At 36.2% G+C, this 20,450-nt stretch overlaps 1 protein-coding gene across 2 annotated transcripts in view; it reads left to right on the top strand.

Moving 5' to 3' along the window:
• KATNBL1 (katanin regulatory subunit B1 like 1) overlaps nucleotides 1-7,657 on the top strand; it is a 51,645-nt gene extending 43,988 nt beyond the window's left edge. For both annotated transcript variants that reach the window (XM_037056143.1, XM_037056144.1), the window contains exons 5-10: nucleotides 245-363; nucleotides 1,208-1,258; nucleotides 1,353-1,442; nucleotides 1,779-1,868; nucleotides 2,914-3,007; nucleotides 4,476-7,657. In XM_037056143.1, the coding sequence (XP_036912038.1) occupies nucleotides 245-363; nucleotides 1,208-1,258; nucleotides 1,353-1,442; nucleotides 1,779-1,868; nucleotides 2,914-3,007; nucleotides 4,476-4,508 (477 nt within the window). In that variant the 3' untranslated portion in view covers nucleotides 4,509-7,657. The remainder of the gene's footprint in view (nucleotides 1-244; nucleotides 364-1,207; nucleotides 1,259-1,352; nucleotides 1,443-1,778; nucleotides 1,869-2,913; nucleotides 3,008-4,475) is intronic.
• The last annotated feature ends 12,793 nt before the right edge of the window (nucleotides 7,658-20,450 follow it).

Genomic DNA, 20,450 nt, shown 5'->3' with positions numbered 1-20,450 from the left:
TATTGTGGTTATATTGGTGAATAAAAGTATAGGTTTTAGCTGTAGAGTTCTATAATACATCATCTGTATATCATATTGTGTCACCCAGAGTCTGTATATCACCCAAATTCAAGTCTCCTTCCATCACCATTTATCTCCCTTTTACCCTTTTCTACCTCCCTCTTACAAGAATAACTTAATTGAAAAAATGATTTCATATCATGCTTTAATGCAACTTTTAAGAAGTTGGATTATTGCCTTTCAGGTTTCTCAGGACCATGAAACAATGGCACAAGTTTTATTCAGCAGGAATTTGAGATTGAATGTGGCTTTAACTTTCTGGAAAAAGAGAAGTATAAGTGAACTTGTAGCTTATTTGGTGAGGTAAGTGTGATTTTTTTAATGCTTTTTGTTCAATAAATGTAATTTCCAATGTGCTATCCAGAAGTGCCTGTTCTTTGTTATTGTTGTTGTTACTTTCAACTGCTATGTTTAGCTTCAATAGAAATATTCATCACCAATCTAAGAGTAACCAAAATACAGAAAACTATCTGTTTTATCAAACTGAAGAAAGTTACCTTCTTTGTTACCTTGTCTAAGATTCTTATCCATAAAACTAAGAGATACCAGTATGGGAGAATTTGAAACATTACCTTCTCATATGTTATCTTAGGACTTCCTTGACCACCTGATTTTAAAATATATATTTCTTTACTCCCTGTCTTTTCTGTTTCATTTTTTTCATAACATCTACCACCATCTACATAGTCTATAAATTTTAGTTATTTATATGTTTATTGTCCATCTCAGCCTTTTCCTCCCATCCAGCCCACACTCACACACGTACTGTAATACAAGCCCTGTCTCTCTGTTTACTGCTGTACCCTCAGCATCTGGCTAATCATAGGCACTTGGGTAATTTGTTATTTAATGAGTGAGTGAATTTCTCAGAGGCAATGTGAAGGTCATCATATTAAAACAATTGAGGAAATTAGCTCTCTAAGCTAGAGGTGTCAAGCTCACTTTACCAGGGGCCACATCAGCTTCATGGTTTCCTTCAAAAGACTGAATGTAATTTCAACTCCTTAACAGTTAAGGAGTAGTTACATTTATATAGTTGTAAAATTATTTCAGCCCTTCGAAGGCAACCTTGAGGCTGATGTCGCCTTTGGTGAAAAAGAGTTTGACACCCCTGCTCTAAACAATGCTATTCTTTGTGTACCCACAGGATAGAAGACCTTGGTGTGGTGGTGGATTGCCTTCCTGTGCTTACCAATAGGTAAAAAGGATATTTTTCAGAAAACAAATTAGTTTGAAAAAGGACAAATTATGACCTGTTCACATTTTTATAACTTAGTATTTCTTTTTATTAGTTTACAGGAAGAAAAACAATATATATCACTTGGCTGCTGTGTAGACTTGTTGCCTCTAGTAAAGTCACTACTTAAAAGCAAATTTGAAGAGTAAGTGCTAATCTGAATCTCAATTCATTTTTCTTTTTCAACATCCTTGATTTTGTGCCCTGTATGTGCATTAGTAGTAGATTGAGCTCCATGAGACATATGTGGTTTCTCTTTCAAGTTGCTTAGAATCCAATTAGGAAAAGAATGTGAAATGACTAAAGAACAATTATAAAAGCATCTATAAACAAGTTATATAAAATAGTTTTGTGAAATAAATTTTTAGAAAGGGGAAAGATCATCGTATGTCTGTGTATTTGTTTTGAGTAAGGGGTATCATTTTTTGTAAAGGCTTCTTGGATGAAGACACTTGAATTTTGTAACAAAATGTCATTTCAGATATATAATAGTTGGTTTAAACTGGCTTCAAGCAGTCATAAAAAGATGGTGGTCAGAACTGTCATCCAAAGCAGAAATTATAAATGATGGGTGAGTATACCTTTAAAGATAACCTCATGCTTCTACTTTTTTTTTTCTTCAAAAAAGCAGCTGCATTAAACTAGGTGATAATTTTATTCCATGATCATCACTTTATAGTATTTATTCTCTTCACTTTCAGAGAAATATTAAATAGAGATACTGTTCCTATGTGGAAATTACACATAGAAGTTGAATTCCAGAGCCCAGCATCTCCCATCTCTCTCTCTTTCTCTCTCTCTTTCTCTTTTTTAAAGATATGATTTATTTTTAGAGAAGGGGTGGGAGAAAGAGAGGAAGAGAAACATCAGTGTATGGTTGCCTCTTGCACGCCCCTAGCCAGGGACCCGGCCCGCAACCCAGGCATATGCCCCGACCGGGAATCCAGCTGGCGACCCCCTGATTCACAGGCCAGCACTCAATCCACTGAGCCGCACCAGCCAGGGCACCCCCATATCTCTTCTTCTAACAGAACTCTTCTCTTCATTTGAGAAGGAAAAAGTGCAGCAGTGGTTTAACCCTCTTTATAATGAGTAAGGGAAAGAAAAAGAGATGTCCTTTAGTGGACTAGGTAATGAGGCACAGTAATGGAGGCATCCTTTGGCCACCTGGACATTAACCTCAGAATCCAATGGGGATGATTACAGTTGTAAGAACTATATCATAATCATCATGATTTGAGTAATGCCTTGATGTGAAAACATGTAGGTGTTTACCAAATGAGCCAGATTATCATAGGGTACAAAAAATATCTCCCAGTAGTGTCCTTAAAGTGTAAAGGTTTCTTTTTAGACTCTCAAAATTTCCCACTTCATACCCAAGAACAAGTTTTCAAAATGCTTCAAATGCCTAGCTTTCTTACCTACATTAAAGACTAAGTAACCTTTCATTTCTGTGATTGGCATGTACAATTTTAAACAGCTACTTGACTTGAAATAGTACAATGTCCTCTGATATGTACTGGAAAAAGTTAAAACTGTTTTCATTAGATGTATTTACATTGAAAGTTCATATACTATTATATTTCATTCTCATTTTTCTTCTTTTTTCCTCCTAGAAATATTCAGATTTTAAAACAACAATTAAGTGGATTGTGGGAACAAGAAAACCATCTTACTTTGGTTCCAGGATATACTGGTAATATTGCTAAGGTAATCTATAATTATGCTTAAAAATTTACAGTTAAAATCAATATTTAAGCTTAATTAAAATTTAGAAATAATGTTAGTATTATGCATTTATAAATGAACCCTTTCAAATTTTTGGCAAAGTAATTCAGTACTATTCATAAGGTCTAAAGTCAGTATCATATTTGCAAATGCTTATATGGATATGAATGTGACTTTGGCAGGGAATACAAGAATTAGCCATTGAATGTGTTTCAGATACAGCCACAGAAACAATGCCCTAGAGGTTGTTTAATGGCCTAGTTCCAGTCAAAGAAAGATATTTGAAAAGTTAAAAATCCAGGTAAGAAAGGCATCTGAAGATGAGGAAGAATACGATTAAACAGTTTGGGGATATTATATTTTACCTGACTTTTGCTACATTATGCTCTTTGGGAAAGTAAACTGTTCAAATCACAGTACGGATTTAACATTGGTCTTTATTCATTTGCTTGTCTCTTAAAGGAAAAGGTACATTGGATTTTAATATTTAAACTCCAGAAAACATTGGTATATACAATACAGATAATGGCAGGGGGAAAAATTATTGTTAAAAGTCTCCACCCTTTCACAGAGCATATTGTGTCATAAATGGGGATTAGCCAGAAACATAAAAGCATTCTTTAATTTTAAAAAATATAATACTCTAAATAAAAGGATTTATGTTATAGACTTATTTGTAAAAATCTTCTTGGATACTTTTCAAGAAAAGAAGTAAAGTGATATTTCAAGTATGTGTGTTACCACTGTGTATAATTTTATTTTGTAGGATTCTTGATGAAAATCTTATAGACAGAAATTAATTTTTCAGAAGTTTTTTTTTCTGTTCTTTTGGTAATAGGGGTGAAAATGAAGTGTAAAAGCTGAAAGATAGTGGGGTGCTTTTAAAGCATGCATGACATGTCACATTGTTCTGGAGGGGTCTTATATTCTTGGTAATGGAACTAGAAAATTACTGTTTCCTTAGAAGTTTGCTCTCAGTTGTAGTTTTTTATAAAGAGAGAAGCTTTATTGTGAATGTGAGATTAAGATAAAGACGATATTAAATGTTTAAAAGTTCTGTGAAGTTCCTTTAGCTATGATAAAAACCTCTTTTACAGTAGTAAACCCTCAATTCTAATTCTCTTGAGGGGAGAAAGCAGAAAGATAGGCTATCATCAAACTGAAGGAATTGCTGTGAATGATTCAATGCCCTTGCCTAGCTATAGAGGCAGAGTCGCTTGACCATAGGAACCAAACCAGTCACTCAGCCCTTAGCAAACATGTACTGAGCACATGCTGTGTGCCAGGCCCGTGCTAAACAAAGGCAGATTAAAATGGCACATCTTTTGCCCTCAAAGGGTTACAAAGAGGAACTAAGGCAAATAAAGTGACAAAAGGGGGAAGAAAATGGGTTATGTATATGTGCATTTACTGTACTAGCTAATGAAATGTTTTTGTTTTATTCTCTAAGGATGTAGATGCTTATTTATTACAGTTGCATTGAAAGACTTCGTCTACTAAAAAGCATTTGGTTATTCAAAACACCCTTGGACTATCTGATTTCCAAAAAAGTCTCATCACAGAACTATGAAACTTTGGAAGATATTAAAACTTTTTTTAATCCACATATGAAACCACTAATGAAACACTAACGATCTACTTCACATTGAAGTGGAAAAATATCCGAAAGGAGCAGCTTCAACTTCAGTAAGGTGAACGTGCACTATGGATTGTTCACCTTTGCTGCATTTGGAACTTATATGGTTATTTGATAACATTGTTTAAGAACTACTGGATCTTAATGCAATCCTGCATAAGAATATACTTTATACTATGTGAAAAAATAAGACAGAACTTATTACTAGGAACCACAAAGACCAATCATTACCTTTTTTAAGATTGTGTTTTATAAGAAAAAACACTTAGAAGTGTGCAGCTATTTTCTTATGTTGAAAAGACTTTGAAAGTTTAGAACATCATAGCAAATAATACTGAAAGTTTTTGTCCACACTGAAATACTGTGTATACAAGATGCCTTAATTATTAATAAGCCAATGTGTATGATACCAATATCTGTTTAAAAAAATTAAAACCAACCATGCTTCTGGCATGAAAATTATGGAATTAAATCAGGGGTTTCCATTCATGGAGAATGTTCTTGTTAAAACTTTTTCCACACCATCTATAAAACTTGACAATATTTTGAATATCTCTGATTTTTCTGCCATAATTGTGTCATATATGTATGTTATTCCTATATAAAAGAAAAAGGTGAATACGTATTTGTATGAGTGAGTGTTTTAGCTGTAAGAGTTCATAGAGTTGGCTAATTTATATTTACTTTCTATTGTATATAGATTTCTAGTATTTTCTGTTCTGTATCATTTAAGCTTTCTTCATTTGAGTAAATTTACTAAATATTCATATTTTTTGCTTTTTTGAAATTTGTTTTTGTATGAATTCTAATTCTTGTTCACTATATTATGATTTAAAGAATTACAGTGCTTTAGAAATGTTTACAGTTAGTGCTGACTTTGTATTTTAAATTCCAACACTTTATATTGCTACCTCTTTCAGTGGTTGGTATGAAATGCCAGCAGACTATATGAGGTCTTTTTTTTTTAATACCATTTTTTGTGTCAACCCACTTGTGGAATGTCTTTACAGCTGTATGTCTTAGTCTGTCTTGAAAGTGGTTTGGATTTAACTACCACTGTTGGTTCATACAGTATCTCATCTTCAATGAACCCAAGAAGCATCTGAGCAAAGATTTTTATGCAGCAGTCCTTCAAGCCCTTGAATGTAAGATGTTAGCATTTACCCAATTAGCAACTACTGATATGAATCCTAAACAAGCATCTCTCTTGCTTTAAAACACATTAAAAATGTTATCTTTTACTGAATTCTCCTTTTGTGTAGCTATATTTCATGTAGCTATATATTTCTTACAGTGAACATCAGTTGTAGTAATTGGCTGTTTTCTGAAATCTTTAGATTAGAATAATTTCAGATTACTGCAGTTTTGTGATTTGAGAGGTGAATTACTTAAGAAGTTGTTTTTCAGGAGGTGGGAATTTGAATCGGGAGCCTGCGTCATCTCTGAAACCTTAAGGTGATGAAATATAACCTTTCTTTGTTCCTGTTCCTTTAGTTATCACTTTTATCTAACAGTTTGAACCAGTTAACTCAGAGCATGGTGCTAGTGAGGCTAAGGACAGGATCTCAGTCCTTTTATAGGTTCATCAACTTTACACACATCCCCAGAACTATTCATTGCTACAGACTGCACTCTCGGTATTCATCTCACAAGTTTGGCTTTTGGTCACAAGGAAGATGGTGTGTATAACTTAGCATAAACTTTTCACCTCAAATAGAAAGATAATTCAAATAATTGATGTATGTAATACTAGAGACTTTTAATCTAATATTAAAAACAATGTAATATTAAAAATAATATCTAAAATACTGTGTCACCACAGTTTTCTCTGGGTAAGGCCATTGACTAAACTGTGTCTTCTAAAAATTATACTTCAATAAATCATACTTACGTAAAAATTAAGTACAAATATATAAATGAAACATAGTAAGAAAATGTACTGTCCTATTAACACTGAATTCTTGTGTCTAACCTTGGGTTTGTCGAAGGAGAGTAGATACTCCATTGTATTTACTTGGAGCTATGTGTAAACCAGCAGTTTTTAGCTCATGAAGATCATTCAGTAGCACACCTAATTTCTGCTCTTGGCCTTTGCAGTTTGCTTAGTACCTACTTCTCTCAGTGACTGAATTATGATTAGTATTAGTGATTTTAAGATTTGTGGATAAAAACTGTTAGATAAGTAAATATTGTTGAACACTTTTTGTTGCTATTAAGATCTTGGCATGGTATTTAATCAGAACAGTGATGATCTCCAGAAAGAGCCAAAGAAAGTGTTTACAAAGTATGTTGGCTGTTACTGACCTAGATCAGGACAATCGCTGTCTGTCATTACTGTGCTGCTGAGCAGGGTGCAGAACTGAGGGACCACCCGGTGTCTCTATGCCTTACTGCCTCTTCTACCCTCTTAGGTTTTCTGTACTAAACGTTGCTAACTTTCCAAGTCTGAGGACAGGTAGTTTGTTGATGATAGAGGGTTACAATCAAGTAATTTGTTTCTACTGGGAATAAAGTGGATATTGCCATAAGTGATCATGATCAGAATAAGGGTTAAAGGTAGGAAACAAACAGTATCAGATGGTTTTTTAAATTAATCTTTTGGCTGTACTTTCAAAGGTAATTGACGCAGATCATTTACGTGAGTCCTGAGGCGTGAGAATTTGGATATGAATATCTCTACTTGTTGGAATCATTAATGTCAGCACTGAAGTCTAAGGACTACTGAGGAATTAAATTCTTATCCATCCCCTAAACATACTTCGTACATGTCATATTCTAACCTTAAAAATTATTGTGTGGGTTCAAGGCTATATTTCTGGCCTTTGAAATAGTAATTTTCGTAGAATTTAATAATTATTAGCTATTAAATAATGATAATAGAAATCATATTTAAATGTTTAATTACTTAAATGAGTCAAGGAATATGAAAAAACAAAATTTAAGTTAGTATTTTGTTGGTCATTCCCAATTACCACTCTTCCTATTTAAGAGCAGGATGTGATGTCAGCTGCCTTTATTGATTTAAAGGGAAAAAAATAGAATCACAACAGCTGACTCACTGGAGTGATCCATTTGGATGCACTACGTCTTATCTTTCCATACAGACTTTTGTTTTCTGGATTACTTCAGATGGAAAAAGTACTGCTGGACATTTGTTGGTAGGTATTTATTCCTGTTATTCTTTATCCCTTACTCTTCAGTTCTTCTAACTGTGAAAAGTGTCATAAAACTTTGTGACACATTCCTTTTTTATCTGGTAACAGGAATATAGTATAAAAAGCTCCTGCCTGAACACTTTATGCGTCTAATTTATAGCATAGCTTGATTGATTCAACAACAGCACCTACTATAACAAAAACAAATACTACACATCATATACCCAGTATACTGAGTACATTTTCCAATGCTGTACTTAATATTTCAAATATTGTGGTCATAATTTTCTCTGGATCAGATTATTGATTTAATAATCTGGAGCTAGTATATGCTAGACTTCAGTAAAAATTAAGTACAAAAATTAAGTTCAAAACAGTGCAGGGCTTAGGGATACTAGCTCCCCCACCCCCTGCCGTCAAAAATTAACATATAGTATATTTTAACTTTTATTTATGTATTTATTTATTTTTAAACAGGGGAAGGAAGGCAGAAGGAGAAACAGAAAAACATTAATGTTTGATTGCCTCTCGCACACTTCCCTGTTGGGGACCTGGCCCACAACCCAGGCATGTGCCCTGACTGGAAATCGAACTAGCGACCCTTTGGTTTATAGGTCAACACTCAATCCACTGAGCCACACCAGCCAGGGCAAAAAATTCACATATAATGTTTTTTTAAGATTTTATTTATTTATCTTTAGAAGGGAAGGGAAAGAGAGAGGGAGAGAAATATCAATGTATGGTTGCCTCGTGTGTCCCCGGCTGGGAACTGGCCTGCAGCCTAGGCATGTGTCCTGACTGGGAATTGAACCGCAATCCTTTGGTTCACAGGCCTGCGCTCAATTCACTGAGCTACACCAGCCAGGGCCACATATAATTTTTGACACTCCAAAATCAACTGCTAATAGTCTACTGTTGACTGAATGCCTTACCAATAACATAAACAGTCAATTAACACATTTTGTATGTTACATGTATTATATAGTGTATTTTTACAATAAAGTAAACTAGAGGAAAGAAAATGTTACTAAAATCATAAGGAAGAAAAAATACATTTACAGTATTTATTTAAAAAATATGTATATAAGTGGGCCTGCACAGTTCCAACCCGTGTTGTTCAAGGGTCAACTGTAGCTATTCCAGTATTTTCTTTTATAGGCTCTAATTAATCATAAAACGCAAAATGACTGTTACTGTGTACCAAGTAGTTTTATGAAAGGGCAACCCCATAGCTACCAGTAGTTTTCATAGCAAAACTTGTTATATATTGGGTTGGCCAAGAGGTTAGTTTGGTTATTTCTGTAAGACGGCTGTAGTCGGGCTCAGTTGTCTTTCATTTCATTCAAAACAATTTGGTTAGGTTGAATTGTGACAGCTGTCATAAACTGTGTGTACTTTTAAAAGAGCTTATCAAAACTGGTAAATTTTATGTAGCCATTTTAATATTGAAGATGGAAGAAAATAAGCAACATTTTTGGCATGTTATGCTTGTTATTTTAAGAAAGGTAAAAATGCAACTGAAACAAAGTTTTGTGCAGCGTATGGAGAAGGTGCTGTGACTGATCAAATGTGTCAAAAGTGGTTTGTGAAGTTTCATGCTGGAGATTTCTCGCTAGACAATGCTCCATGGTTGGGTAGACCAGTTGATAGCATTTAAATCAAGACATTAATGGAAAATAACCAATGTTATACCATGCAGAAGATAGCCGACATACTCAAAATACCCATATCAATAAAGGTATTGGTGAAAATGAAAAAAAATGTGTCTTTTATTTTATGGAAAAAGACATACAGATTTAATGGCCAGCCCAACAGTATTGCTTTGATATACAAATTACCATTTTTTGAACTATAAAGTTTACAGATGGAAGATGCCAGGAGTCTGAATAAGGATTCAGCCCCTAAATACACTTTTACTAGTGCGGATTTATGCTTTGCAGTATTCTGTATTTTCATTTAGATTTAAACCACAGTACCTTTTTTTTTTTAATGTCCTGGACCCAGACTAGTCTGTTGTTACTCTGGATTTGTACCAAAGCTAAGAAGAGTTGATCCAAAGTATTTTCTAGGGTAAGAAATAATTGTCATGGGGTGGCCTGAAAGATACTGAATTGCCAGAATTATTTACTTCTAGAATTATAGTATTTCATTTATCAACCAAACCTTTAATGTGGCACCAGTACTAGAATTGGACCTCACCCTCCAGGAGTCGGGAGCTGAATTAGTATCTATTTACTTTTCTGTCATTTTTTTTTTAAGCAAAAAACTTCATTAGTCCTTTGTATAAAAGTAGTCCTCTGGACTTGGCTGCAACACACACCAGTTCTTCTCTGTACAACGGCAGCCTAGCTTCAATAGCAGGAGAAATGGAGGTTGATAAGTTACCTTTCTTTTAGGCAGGTTCTAAAGCTTACAGAAGGTTTAGGAGAGCTTATCTTTTCCCTTTATCCAGCCAGGTTTCCTTTTTTGCTACTTTGAATAGATGACAAGAAATCATTAAAGGAGAGAAACCATCTCACTTTTTAATTTATTTTGAAGGGTCCTCTGCCAGTCAAGTTTTTTTCTTACGGTCTTTCTCACTGCCGTTTCCCTGAAAAATCCTTTTGTTTATTCCCATTGTTTCCCTTACCAAATACATTAATTGTTCTCATTTTGGGAGTGGAAGGGAGGCCATTTTTTAAAGGTTGAGAAAACAACTGTATATCAAATCTCATATATGGATGGATATATAGATACTATTTCTTGTCCTAAACCCAGCTCTTAGTTCATAAATTATATATTCAGTTGCCTACTGGAAACATCCATTGGGATATCTTACAGACATTCTAAATTCAGTACATCCAGAATTGACCTCATTCTCCACCTCCACCTTCCTCTACCAACTACCCCTCCCCACCCCCACACACGAGGACAGAAAGGCTGCTGTTGCTGGAACCTAGTTTTCCTTTCTCATTGACTAGTCCTATTATCAGCAATTATCTAGCCACACAAGCCTGTGAATCATCTTTGAATCATCTCTAAATCACTTAAATCCTGTTGGTGCACCTACCCCCCACCCCCGCAGTGAATTTTATCTTTCTACATCTCTGCACCTTTTCTGCCATTATCTTAGTCTACATTATCACAGCAGCCTCCTGACCCTGGCATTGGCCCTTCATTCCTACAACCTCTTCCCCATACGTGCTGCCCCAGAATAGTGTGTAAAGCACAAATCATACTGTGCCACTTGATGCCTCTCCAGAGAGAATCTGAACAGTGTGATTTACAGTGTCTTGACAGCACCTCCTCCCCTCCCAATGCTCCAGCTAGAATGAACTTGTTTTAGTTTCAAGAAAGCATTACACTTTCTCTGCAAATACTTCCTTTGCCTGAGCTCTTGGCCCCCAAAATTCACAGTTACCATTTTCTTAGCCTCCAGGTCTCAGCCAAAACACGTTCCTCTGGGAATCTCTGAAGCCTCCTCAGCTGTTAGAGGTCTCTGACCACAGCTGTTGTCTCAACCTTGTTCTCCTAACTATTTCTAAGTGTTTTGTAATGTTTATTATCTGTCTTCCCAGCTGGATTGGTCGTTCTTGAGATCAGAGACTCTGCTCCTGTCACATCCCCAATACTTAGCACAAAGCCTGGCAATTAGGCATTTAATTATTCTGAATAAATGCACAAGGGCGGGGCATCTTTAGGCACACATTGTATGAGGAAGTGATTCAGTAATCCAAAACTATTTGTGATAGCATAGCAGTTTAAAACGAGTGATTCTAGATTAAATACATCCAGTTTTCTCTTTTTTTTTTTTAGGAAACTAAAATGTTTGTAAATGTTCATGCTATAACAAAATAAAACCTTATCTAAAATGTGTTTGATTCTTAAAGGTTGTTACATTTGTTTTTCAATTGTATGGTTTCTACATTCCACACAAAATTTATGTAAGTGAGGACCATCTAGACAGTGAAAAAGGAAGATATTTTCATGTAATATGTAAAATACATGTTTTTTTTTTCTTGAATTTGAGGGTATCCCTTTGGTGTTTATGTTTTCCTTCTGCCTTTATCTTGTTGAAAATTATGTGAAATAGTGTAAGTTCCTTTTTTAAATTAGAAAGTAGCTCATACCTATTTAGGAAAATAGAATTATGAAAGGAAGGAAACTAAATACCCATAATCTCATCTGCCTAGGCAAGGGTGTCAAACTCAATTTCACCGGGGGACACAGCCTCGCAGTTGCCTTCAAAGGGCCACATGGAATTTTAGGACTGTATAAATGTAACTGCCCTAACTAGGGGCAAGGAGCTCCGCGCTGCCGCTGCGTAGGACAAGGTACCCAGCCACATAAAACAAGGCGGAGGGCCGGACTGGGCCTGCAGGCCTTGTGTTTGCCACCTGTGGCCTAGGGGGACTGTTATGTCTCCTAGATTTTCTCTCATGGGTATGCATTTTTAATGCAAATGGATTCACATTGTATATACTGGTATGTAGTATATTGTTTCCTATGTTCTATACACTGGAAAAGCTTGAAGGTAACTGAACAATTTTTTGCCTATTAAAGCTATATGTTTTGAGCAATTACTATTAATATCTTTGGGGATCTTGGAAGAGGCCAAAATATATTTGTGAATTGCTTTTAAAGTTTTCTCAGTATATGATTCTGTTTTCTTTGACCATTGCTAATCATTATTTTTTTATAATGTTAAAAAGAGGTCTTATAAGGAAAACAGTATAATTTCTGTATTTTGAAAAGAAATGTGCATTTATTTAAATGATCCTTAGTATTTGGGAACAACATTTCACCTTTTATTCTGTGGTATATTTCCTCTAGCCATCAAACATAGTTTTCTAAATAGTAGTCATTTCTTATGTATGAAACTGATATAACATTAAACAACACATAAATATTGAGTCAGTATAGAACTAGATACGATTTGTAAGATTCAGTCCTGTCCAAATAAATCAATTCCTAATAACCTAACTCTTAAAGCATTTTCTATAACAAATGTATTTATTTTGATGCCTCTAACTAAATAATTTTCTCTGCTGCTTAAATAATTGCTTTTTTAAATTTCTGTATTTTTAAAAATATTTTATTTCTTTTTAGAAAGAGGGTAAAGGAGGGAGAGAGGGAGAAGAACATCCTCATGTGAGAGATACATCCATCAGTTTCTTCTCTCATACCCCCAGCTGGGGACCTGGCCCACAACCCAGGCATGTGCCCTGACCAGGGATCAAACCAGCCATCTCTGGATTAAGCAGGCCTGTGCTCAATCCACTAAGCCATACCAGCCAGGGCTAGTTTCTATATTCTTAGTTAAAAAGTAATCTGCATTCTTTTTTGGTGGAAATTTAATGCCAGAAATTGAGAATATAAATGGTGAATAATAACAACAGAGGTAGATAAAGCTAATTATATACATATATACACAAACATATTCACATGTATAAGTATAAATATCTTGTACCTAGAATCAACCTTTTATTCTATGCTGTAATCAACCATAAGATTATTAAATTTTTATGAGGAGTGAAGGGATGGTGATTTTCTTACCAGTGGACCCACTGTCTATTATTGAATGATCATTCTATATAGTATTAGTGTGTTTATAGTGCTAACTAGGCAAAACTTCCCAGTCGTCACCAACTCTTAAGATCACATTTTATAATTGGCTTGCTTTCACAAGGCACCATTTAAATGTTTATTTTAAAGAACAGAAATTAAACTTTACTCTTCACGTAAGTTATTGGTGATTTAATCTGGTATAGTTTTCTTTGACTCAGACATATTGAACCAATTAACAGCAAAAATGAAAGATGTCTATATAGCAATTGAAACAAAATAAATCTATTAGGTTTTTAAGAATATCTGATAGTATTGATTCAGGGCCATTTATTGTTGCCTTAGTCTCATTGATCAGTTGTTTCTGACTCGGGCTTCTACCCCCAGGAAGGTGGCCCTGACAGTGAGTGCCGTGTGGCTGTGCATGGATATGGGGTTTCCTTTTGGGGTGAAGATAGTATTTTGGAATTTTTTGTAGTGACAGTTGTGTAATTTTGTTATACTAAAAGCCACTGAATTATGTAAAAATTCATATACTAAATTTTATGGTATGTGAATGATACAGCAATAAACAGTTGAAGACTTAAAAAAGTCATTTCTGCTTTGTCAGCCATATGGTTGGATTGATATGTATAATGTCATTCTATAAATCTTCAAAATATGAAATAGCTAAAGTTTGCTTCAAACCTTCTGGTGATAACTAGAAATTATACTGTGGTACATTATCTAAAGTAGTCATTTTCTGTGCATTTCATTCATTAAACACTGACATAAATTTGGAATTAAGTGGTGATAGCTGAAGTTATAATGATTGACATGTGCTTGGTGTAATCTTCAAGAAAGTAGCTGATGTTTTAGATTAGTGCTACATCATATATCTTCTTAAGCTTTTCTTAGACAAATGATATAATTTTGTAATTAGAACTAAATGAATATAGCCTGGCTTTGTTGTTTTTATGTGTATTCGGTGAGTAGAACCTAATAATTCTTTTTTTTTCTATTTCTTTTTTTATTCAATTCTTGTTCAAGTACAGTTTTCTGTCTTATATTCCCAGCCCTGTCCCCCTGCCAGTGCTCCCCACCTCCCTCCCATTTCCACCCCGCACCTTAGTTATTGTCCATGTGTCCTTTATACTTGTTCCTGTGAATCCTTCCCCTTTTCCCCTGTGATTCTCTCCACTCTCCCCTCTCCCCTCTGGTCCCTGTCAGCCTGTTCTGTATTTCAGAGTCTTTGGTCATATTTTGCTTGCTTGTTTGTTTTGTTGTTTAGAATCCTGTTAAAGGTGAGATCATATGGTATTTGTCTTTCACCACCTGGCTTATTTCACTCAGCATAATGCTTTCCAGTTCCATCCATGATGTTGCTAAGGGCAGGAGCTCCTTTCTTTCTGCTGCATAGAATTCCATTGTGTAAATGTACCATAATTTTTGGATCCATTCATTTACTGATGGGCATCTAGGTTGCATCCAACTCTTGGCTGTCGTAAATTGTGCTGCTATGAACATCGGGGTGCATAGGTTCTTTTGGATTGGTGTTTCAGGGTTCTTAGGATATACTCCTAACAGTGGAATTGCTGGGTCAGAAGGCATGTTCATTTTTAGTTTTCTTAGAAAATTCCATACTGTTTTCCATAGTGCTTGTGCCAGTCTGCAATTCCACCAGCAATGAACTAGGGTCCCCTTTTCTCCACAACCTCTGCAACATTTGTTGTTTGTTGCTTTGTTTATGATGGCCATTCTGACTGGTGTAAAGTAGTATCTCATTGTGGTTTTAATTTGCATCTCTCTGATAGCTAGTGATATTGAGCATCTTTTCATGTGTCTCTGGATCCTCTGTATGTCCTTCTATTTCTTTTTCTGAGAGTATTTATCTTTATCATGAAGGGTGGTACTGCATTCACTGATTTTTATATGTTAAACCATCTTGCATTTCAGGATAAATCTTACTTGCTCATAGTGTGTAATTCATGTAACATGCTGCTGGATTTCGTTGGTTGGTATTTTGTTGAGGATTTTTTTTAATGTATATATTTATTTTTATCTTATCACTTCTATAGAACCTAGTAATTCTTTGAAAAATATGAGCTGATGTGGGGGACTCAGTATAAATTTTCTGTTTAAATAACATAAAAACTTAGGGCTTTCCTTTTAAATGTTAATTCAGCTGTTGACTAGTGTGATATTTGAGGAACCGCATTGTATCTTTGAAATCAAATACTTTAATTAAAAGATATTTATAAAAGTACAAAGCTCCTGGGAGCTGCTTGTGACAGCTGGCACACTCCCATTTGTCATATCGCATGTGGTGTGAGTTTCATGTCCGCCACTTTTGTCTCTTGATTCATCTTTTCTTTCAAGAAAAAAGCAACAGCTGACTATATAGAAGAAAAACCTTCCTCAAGTACATTCTAGTAATATTTTTTAGCAGTGGCCTCCGTGAATTGTAACATGTAGTTGAGAAATGTACATTTACAACCACTATAAGCCAAATGTTTAACGTTACCAAAGAAATATATTTGGTTCAACATTCAACAGTTGAATTGTTAACAAGTGTTTACATTTATATAGAGAAAGAGCTCCAAGTTAGAGTTAAATCCAGGGGGCTTTTTTTCTTCATATTAAACTAATAGAAATTTCTTTTCTTTTGTGTCATTCTGATTATACAGCTCTCTAAAAATCATGTATCAGTTGAGTTTCCCAAAACGTTTACTGGAAAATTAACAAGGTGGTTTTAGGTCGCAATGACTGCCAGCAGGTGTGACTGAGACTGTGTAAAGTTCTCTATTTACCACATGCCATTGTTCCTGGGAAATAAGCTGGTTGAGGCAGAGAGTCCACGTGATCAAGGTTACTTGCTGTATGCTGGTTGATGTTCACCATGGAAGTTAGGTAGAGGCCTTGTCCTCAGAGTTGTTTTCTTTTAGTTCAGATGGCCCTTTGTTTTTTAAAATTTATTCTTTATTACAGTTGACAATATTATATTAGTTTAAGGTGTACACAGTAGTGACTAGATATTTAAATGCCTTATAAAGTTACTACCCCATAAGTCTAATACCAATCTGATACCATGCATAGATACTCCAGTGTTACTGATTATATTCCCTGTGCTGCACTTTACATCCCTGTGACCAGCAATTTGTACTGCTTAATTTTCACCTACCCACCCAGCTTCACCGATCCTCCCATCTGGCAACCACCAATTTGTTCTCTGTATCTGCGAGTTTATATTTTGTTTTTTAGATTACACATATAAGTAAAATCCTGTGGCATTTGTCTTTGTCTGACTTACTTAATATACTCTAGGTCCATCTATGATGTCACAACAGCAAGATTTCATTCTTTTTTTATGGATTAATACTCCATTGTATATGGAGTGTTAACCACTATTTTTTTAATCCTCACCCAAAGACATGTTCATTGACCTTTAGAGAGGGAAGGCAGAGAGAGAGAGAGAGACATCCATGTGAGAGAAACATCGATCGGTTGCCTCCCATTCACACCATGACTGGGGATCAAACCTGCAACCTAGGTATGTGCCCTGACTGAGTATCCAACCCAAAACCCCTTTGTGTACCAATCAGCGCTCCAACCGCTGAGCCACCCATCCAGGGCTATATATACACCACTATTTTATATCCATTTGTCTATCATGGACACTTAGGTTGATATCTATTGTAAATAATACTGCAATAAAGATAGGGATGCCTATATCTTTTTGACTTAGTGTTTTGGATTTCTTTAAGTAAACATCCAGAAGTGGAATTGCTGGGTCATATGATAGTTCTATTTTTAATTTTTTGAGGAATCCCCATTCTGTTTTCCATAGTGGCTACAAAGTTTATTCAAAGAGTTGTTCTAAAATACTTAATGTACTCTGTGACTGGTGTGGTTCAGTTGGTTGGGCCTTGTCCTGCAAAGCAAAAGGTTGCCAGTTCAATTCCTGGTCAAGGCACGTGACTGGGTTACGAAGAGGCAAGCCACGTTTCTCTCCCCCCTTTCCCCTCCATCTAAAAATAAGTAAATAACTATTTTTTTAAAAATAAAATGCTAAATGTACTGTGATCCTAAATCATGCTATGGAAAAGACTCTGAAATCTTTGGTTCTTACTTAGGAAGACCCAGATTTTAGCAATTTTATACTCAAATGTGTAAGATGGTATGTTGAACATTTTAAAGTTTTTTCTTTATGTAGTGCATGTTACTTTTTACTACATGATTGGCCACAAAAGAGTAAAGCTATTTACTTACCCTGGTGTTATATAGGTCCCTCAGACCTTTTGTAATAAAAACTCAAGTCATAATTTTTTAAAATATTTTATTTACTTTTTTATAGAGGGGAAGGGAGGGAGAAAGTGGGAGAGAAACATCAACGTGTGGTTACCTCTCCTACACTCACTACTGGGGACCTGGCCCACAACTCAGGCATGTGCCCTGACTGGGAATTGAGTCGAACCAGTGACCCTTTGATTCACAGGCCAGANAGAGTAAAGCTATTTACTTACCCTGGTGTTATATAGGTCCCTCAGACCTTTTGTAATAAAAACTCAAGTCATAATTTTTTAAAATATTTTATTTACTTTTTTATAGAGGGGAAGGGAGGGAGAAAGTGGGAGAGAAACATCAACGTGTGGTTACCTCTCCTACATTCACTACTGGGGACCTGGCCCACAACTCAGGCATGTGCTCTGACTGGGAATTGAGTCGAACCAGTGACCCTTTGATTCACAGGCCAGAGCCACACCAACTAAGACAGCAATAATTAATTTTAATGGGGAGTTTTATATACCATGGCCATCCCTGTTTATTTCTAACTTATAGTATGTGGTATTCATACTTACATATTAGTTTATTATTCACACTTAAGTCTTTTGGCAATAGTGGCATGAAGTAAATTAAGGTATAACTTTCAAGAACATTTTGTCATGAGCTCTTTCCATCTTTCCCTACATGTTACGATGTATTTAATGGGTAGCTGCTTGGAAGTGATCCTTATAAGAACTTGACCCAGGAGATTTTATTTATTTTAGAGAGATGAGGAAGGGAGGGAGAAAGAGGGGGAGTGAAACATCAATGTGTGGTTGCTTCTGGCACACCCCATACTGGGGATATGGCCTGCAACTCAGGCATGTGCCCTGAGTGGGAATCAAACCCGCGGTGCTTTGGTTCTTAGGCCTGTGCTCAATCCACTGAGCTACACCAACCAGGGCCATGGAGAATTCTGATTACACTATTTTCAAGTCATCTTAAATGTATCTCCATTTTTTACAATTTTATTCAGGTATAATTGGTATGTAAAAACTTCACCTATTTAACTTACACTTCTTTTTCAAATTATAAAGAAAGTTTGTTTAGAAAGTTACAGAGGTGGTAGAAGTGAGCCATCTGGGCTGCATAGGCTCAGGGAACAAGTTAGAGAAGCAAAAGAAGGGGGACTTTTGGCCAAGATGGAGGTGTAAGTAGATACACTGCCTCCTTGCACAACCTAAATAAGGACAACAGCAATTTAGAAACAAAATAACAACCAGAACTGACAGAAAATTGAACTGTATGGAAGTTGGACAACCAAGGAGATAAAATAGACACATTCATCCAGACCGGTAGGTAGGGCAGAGTCAGGCAGCCGGGCAGAGAGGGGTTGTGGCACAAAAAGTGGTGGCACGGGGCGCACAGGCAGTGGCTGGCAGATCCCAGGCGCAGGGTGGCAATGAGCAGACCCAGGGAGGTGGCAACCGTGAAGCAAGGCACTGCCCGCAAGGCGGGTGGATGTACAGTCCCACATTCGCATTCAGATAAACCAGGCGAAATGGGGGAGCGAGACAGACAGTGCAACCCAGGGTCCCAGCACAGGGAAATAAAGCCTCAAAACACCTTTGGGAGTTGAGGTGCAGGGAGAGACTCCCAGCCTCACAAAACAGTTTGTTGGAAAGACCCACAGAGTCCTAGAATGTACACAAGTCCACCTACATGGGAATCACCATCAGAAAGGCCCAGTTTGTTTGGGAGAAATGGCGGAAGGGGCTAAAATCCGACAGCAAAACAAGCGCCATTGTTCCCTCTGTGACCCCGCCCCCACATATAGGGTGACAACCCAGCAACTGTGTTAACCCGCCCTGGTGAACACCTAAGGCTCCACCCCTCATACATAACAGGCTCGACAAGACCAAAAAAAAGGCCTCAACGAAAAAAAAGATCAAAGCTCCAGAGCGAATACAACTAAGCAATGAACAGATAGCCAACCTATCAGATACACAGTTCAAAGCACTGGTGATCAGGATGCTCACAAAATTGGTTGAATTTGGTTATAAATCAGATAAAAAATGAAGGCTACGCTAAGTGAAATGAAGGAAAATGCACAGGGAACCAATAGTGATGGGAGGAAAACTGGGACTCAAACCAATGGAATGGACCAGAACGAAGAAACAACCAAAAAAAAAAAAAAAAAACAAGAATTCAAAAAAATGAGAGGCTTAGGAACCTCCAGGACATCTTTAAACATTTCAACATCCGAATTATAGGGGTACTAGAAGGGGAAGAGGAACAGCAACAAGTAGAAAACTTATTTGAACAAATAATAAAGGAGAGCTTCCCCAATCTGACAAATGGAAATAGACTTCCAGGAAATCCAGGAAGCTCAGAGTGTCCCAAAGAAAGTGGACCCAAGGAGGAACACACCAAAGCACATCATAATTACATTAGCCAAGATTAAAATGAAGGAGAGAATCCTAGAAGCAGAAAGAGATAAAGAGACAGTCACCTACAAAGGAGTGCCCATCAGACTGTCAGCGGATTTCTCAAAAGACACCTTACAGGCAAGAAGGAGCTAGAAGTATTCCAAGTCATGAAAGGCAAGGACCTACATCCAAGATTGCTCTATCCAGCAAAGCTTTCATTTAGAATGGAAGGGCAGATAAAGTGCTTCTCAGATAAGGTCAAATTCAAGGAGTTCATCATCGCCAAGCCCTTATTATATGAAATGTTAAAGGGACTTATCTAAGAAAAAGAAGATTATAAAATATGAACAGTGAATGGACAGCAAACTCACAGTTATTAATAACCACACCTAAAACAAAAGCAAACTAAGCAGACACCT

The sequence above is a fragment of the Sturnira hondurensis genome, unplaced genomic scaffold (genome assembly GCF_014824575.4).
Source record: "Sturnira hondurensis isolate 20B ecotype Veracruz unplaced genomic scaffold, ASM1482457v3 Scaffold0008782, whole genome shotgun sequence".
Classification (NCBI taxonomy): Eukaryota; Metazoa; Chordata; class Mammalia; order Chiroptera; family Phyllostomidae; genus Sturnira; species Sturnira hondurensis.
The sequence above is the reverse complement of the archived record's forward strand: the minus strand, read 5'-3'. Positions and strand labels throughout refer to the sequence as shown.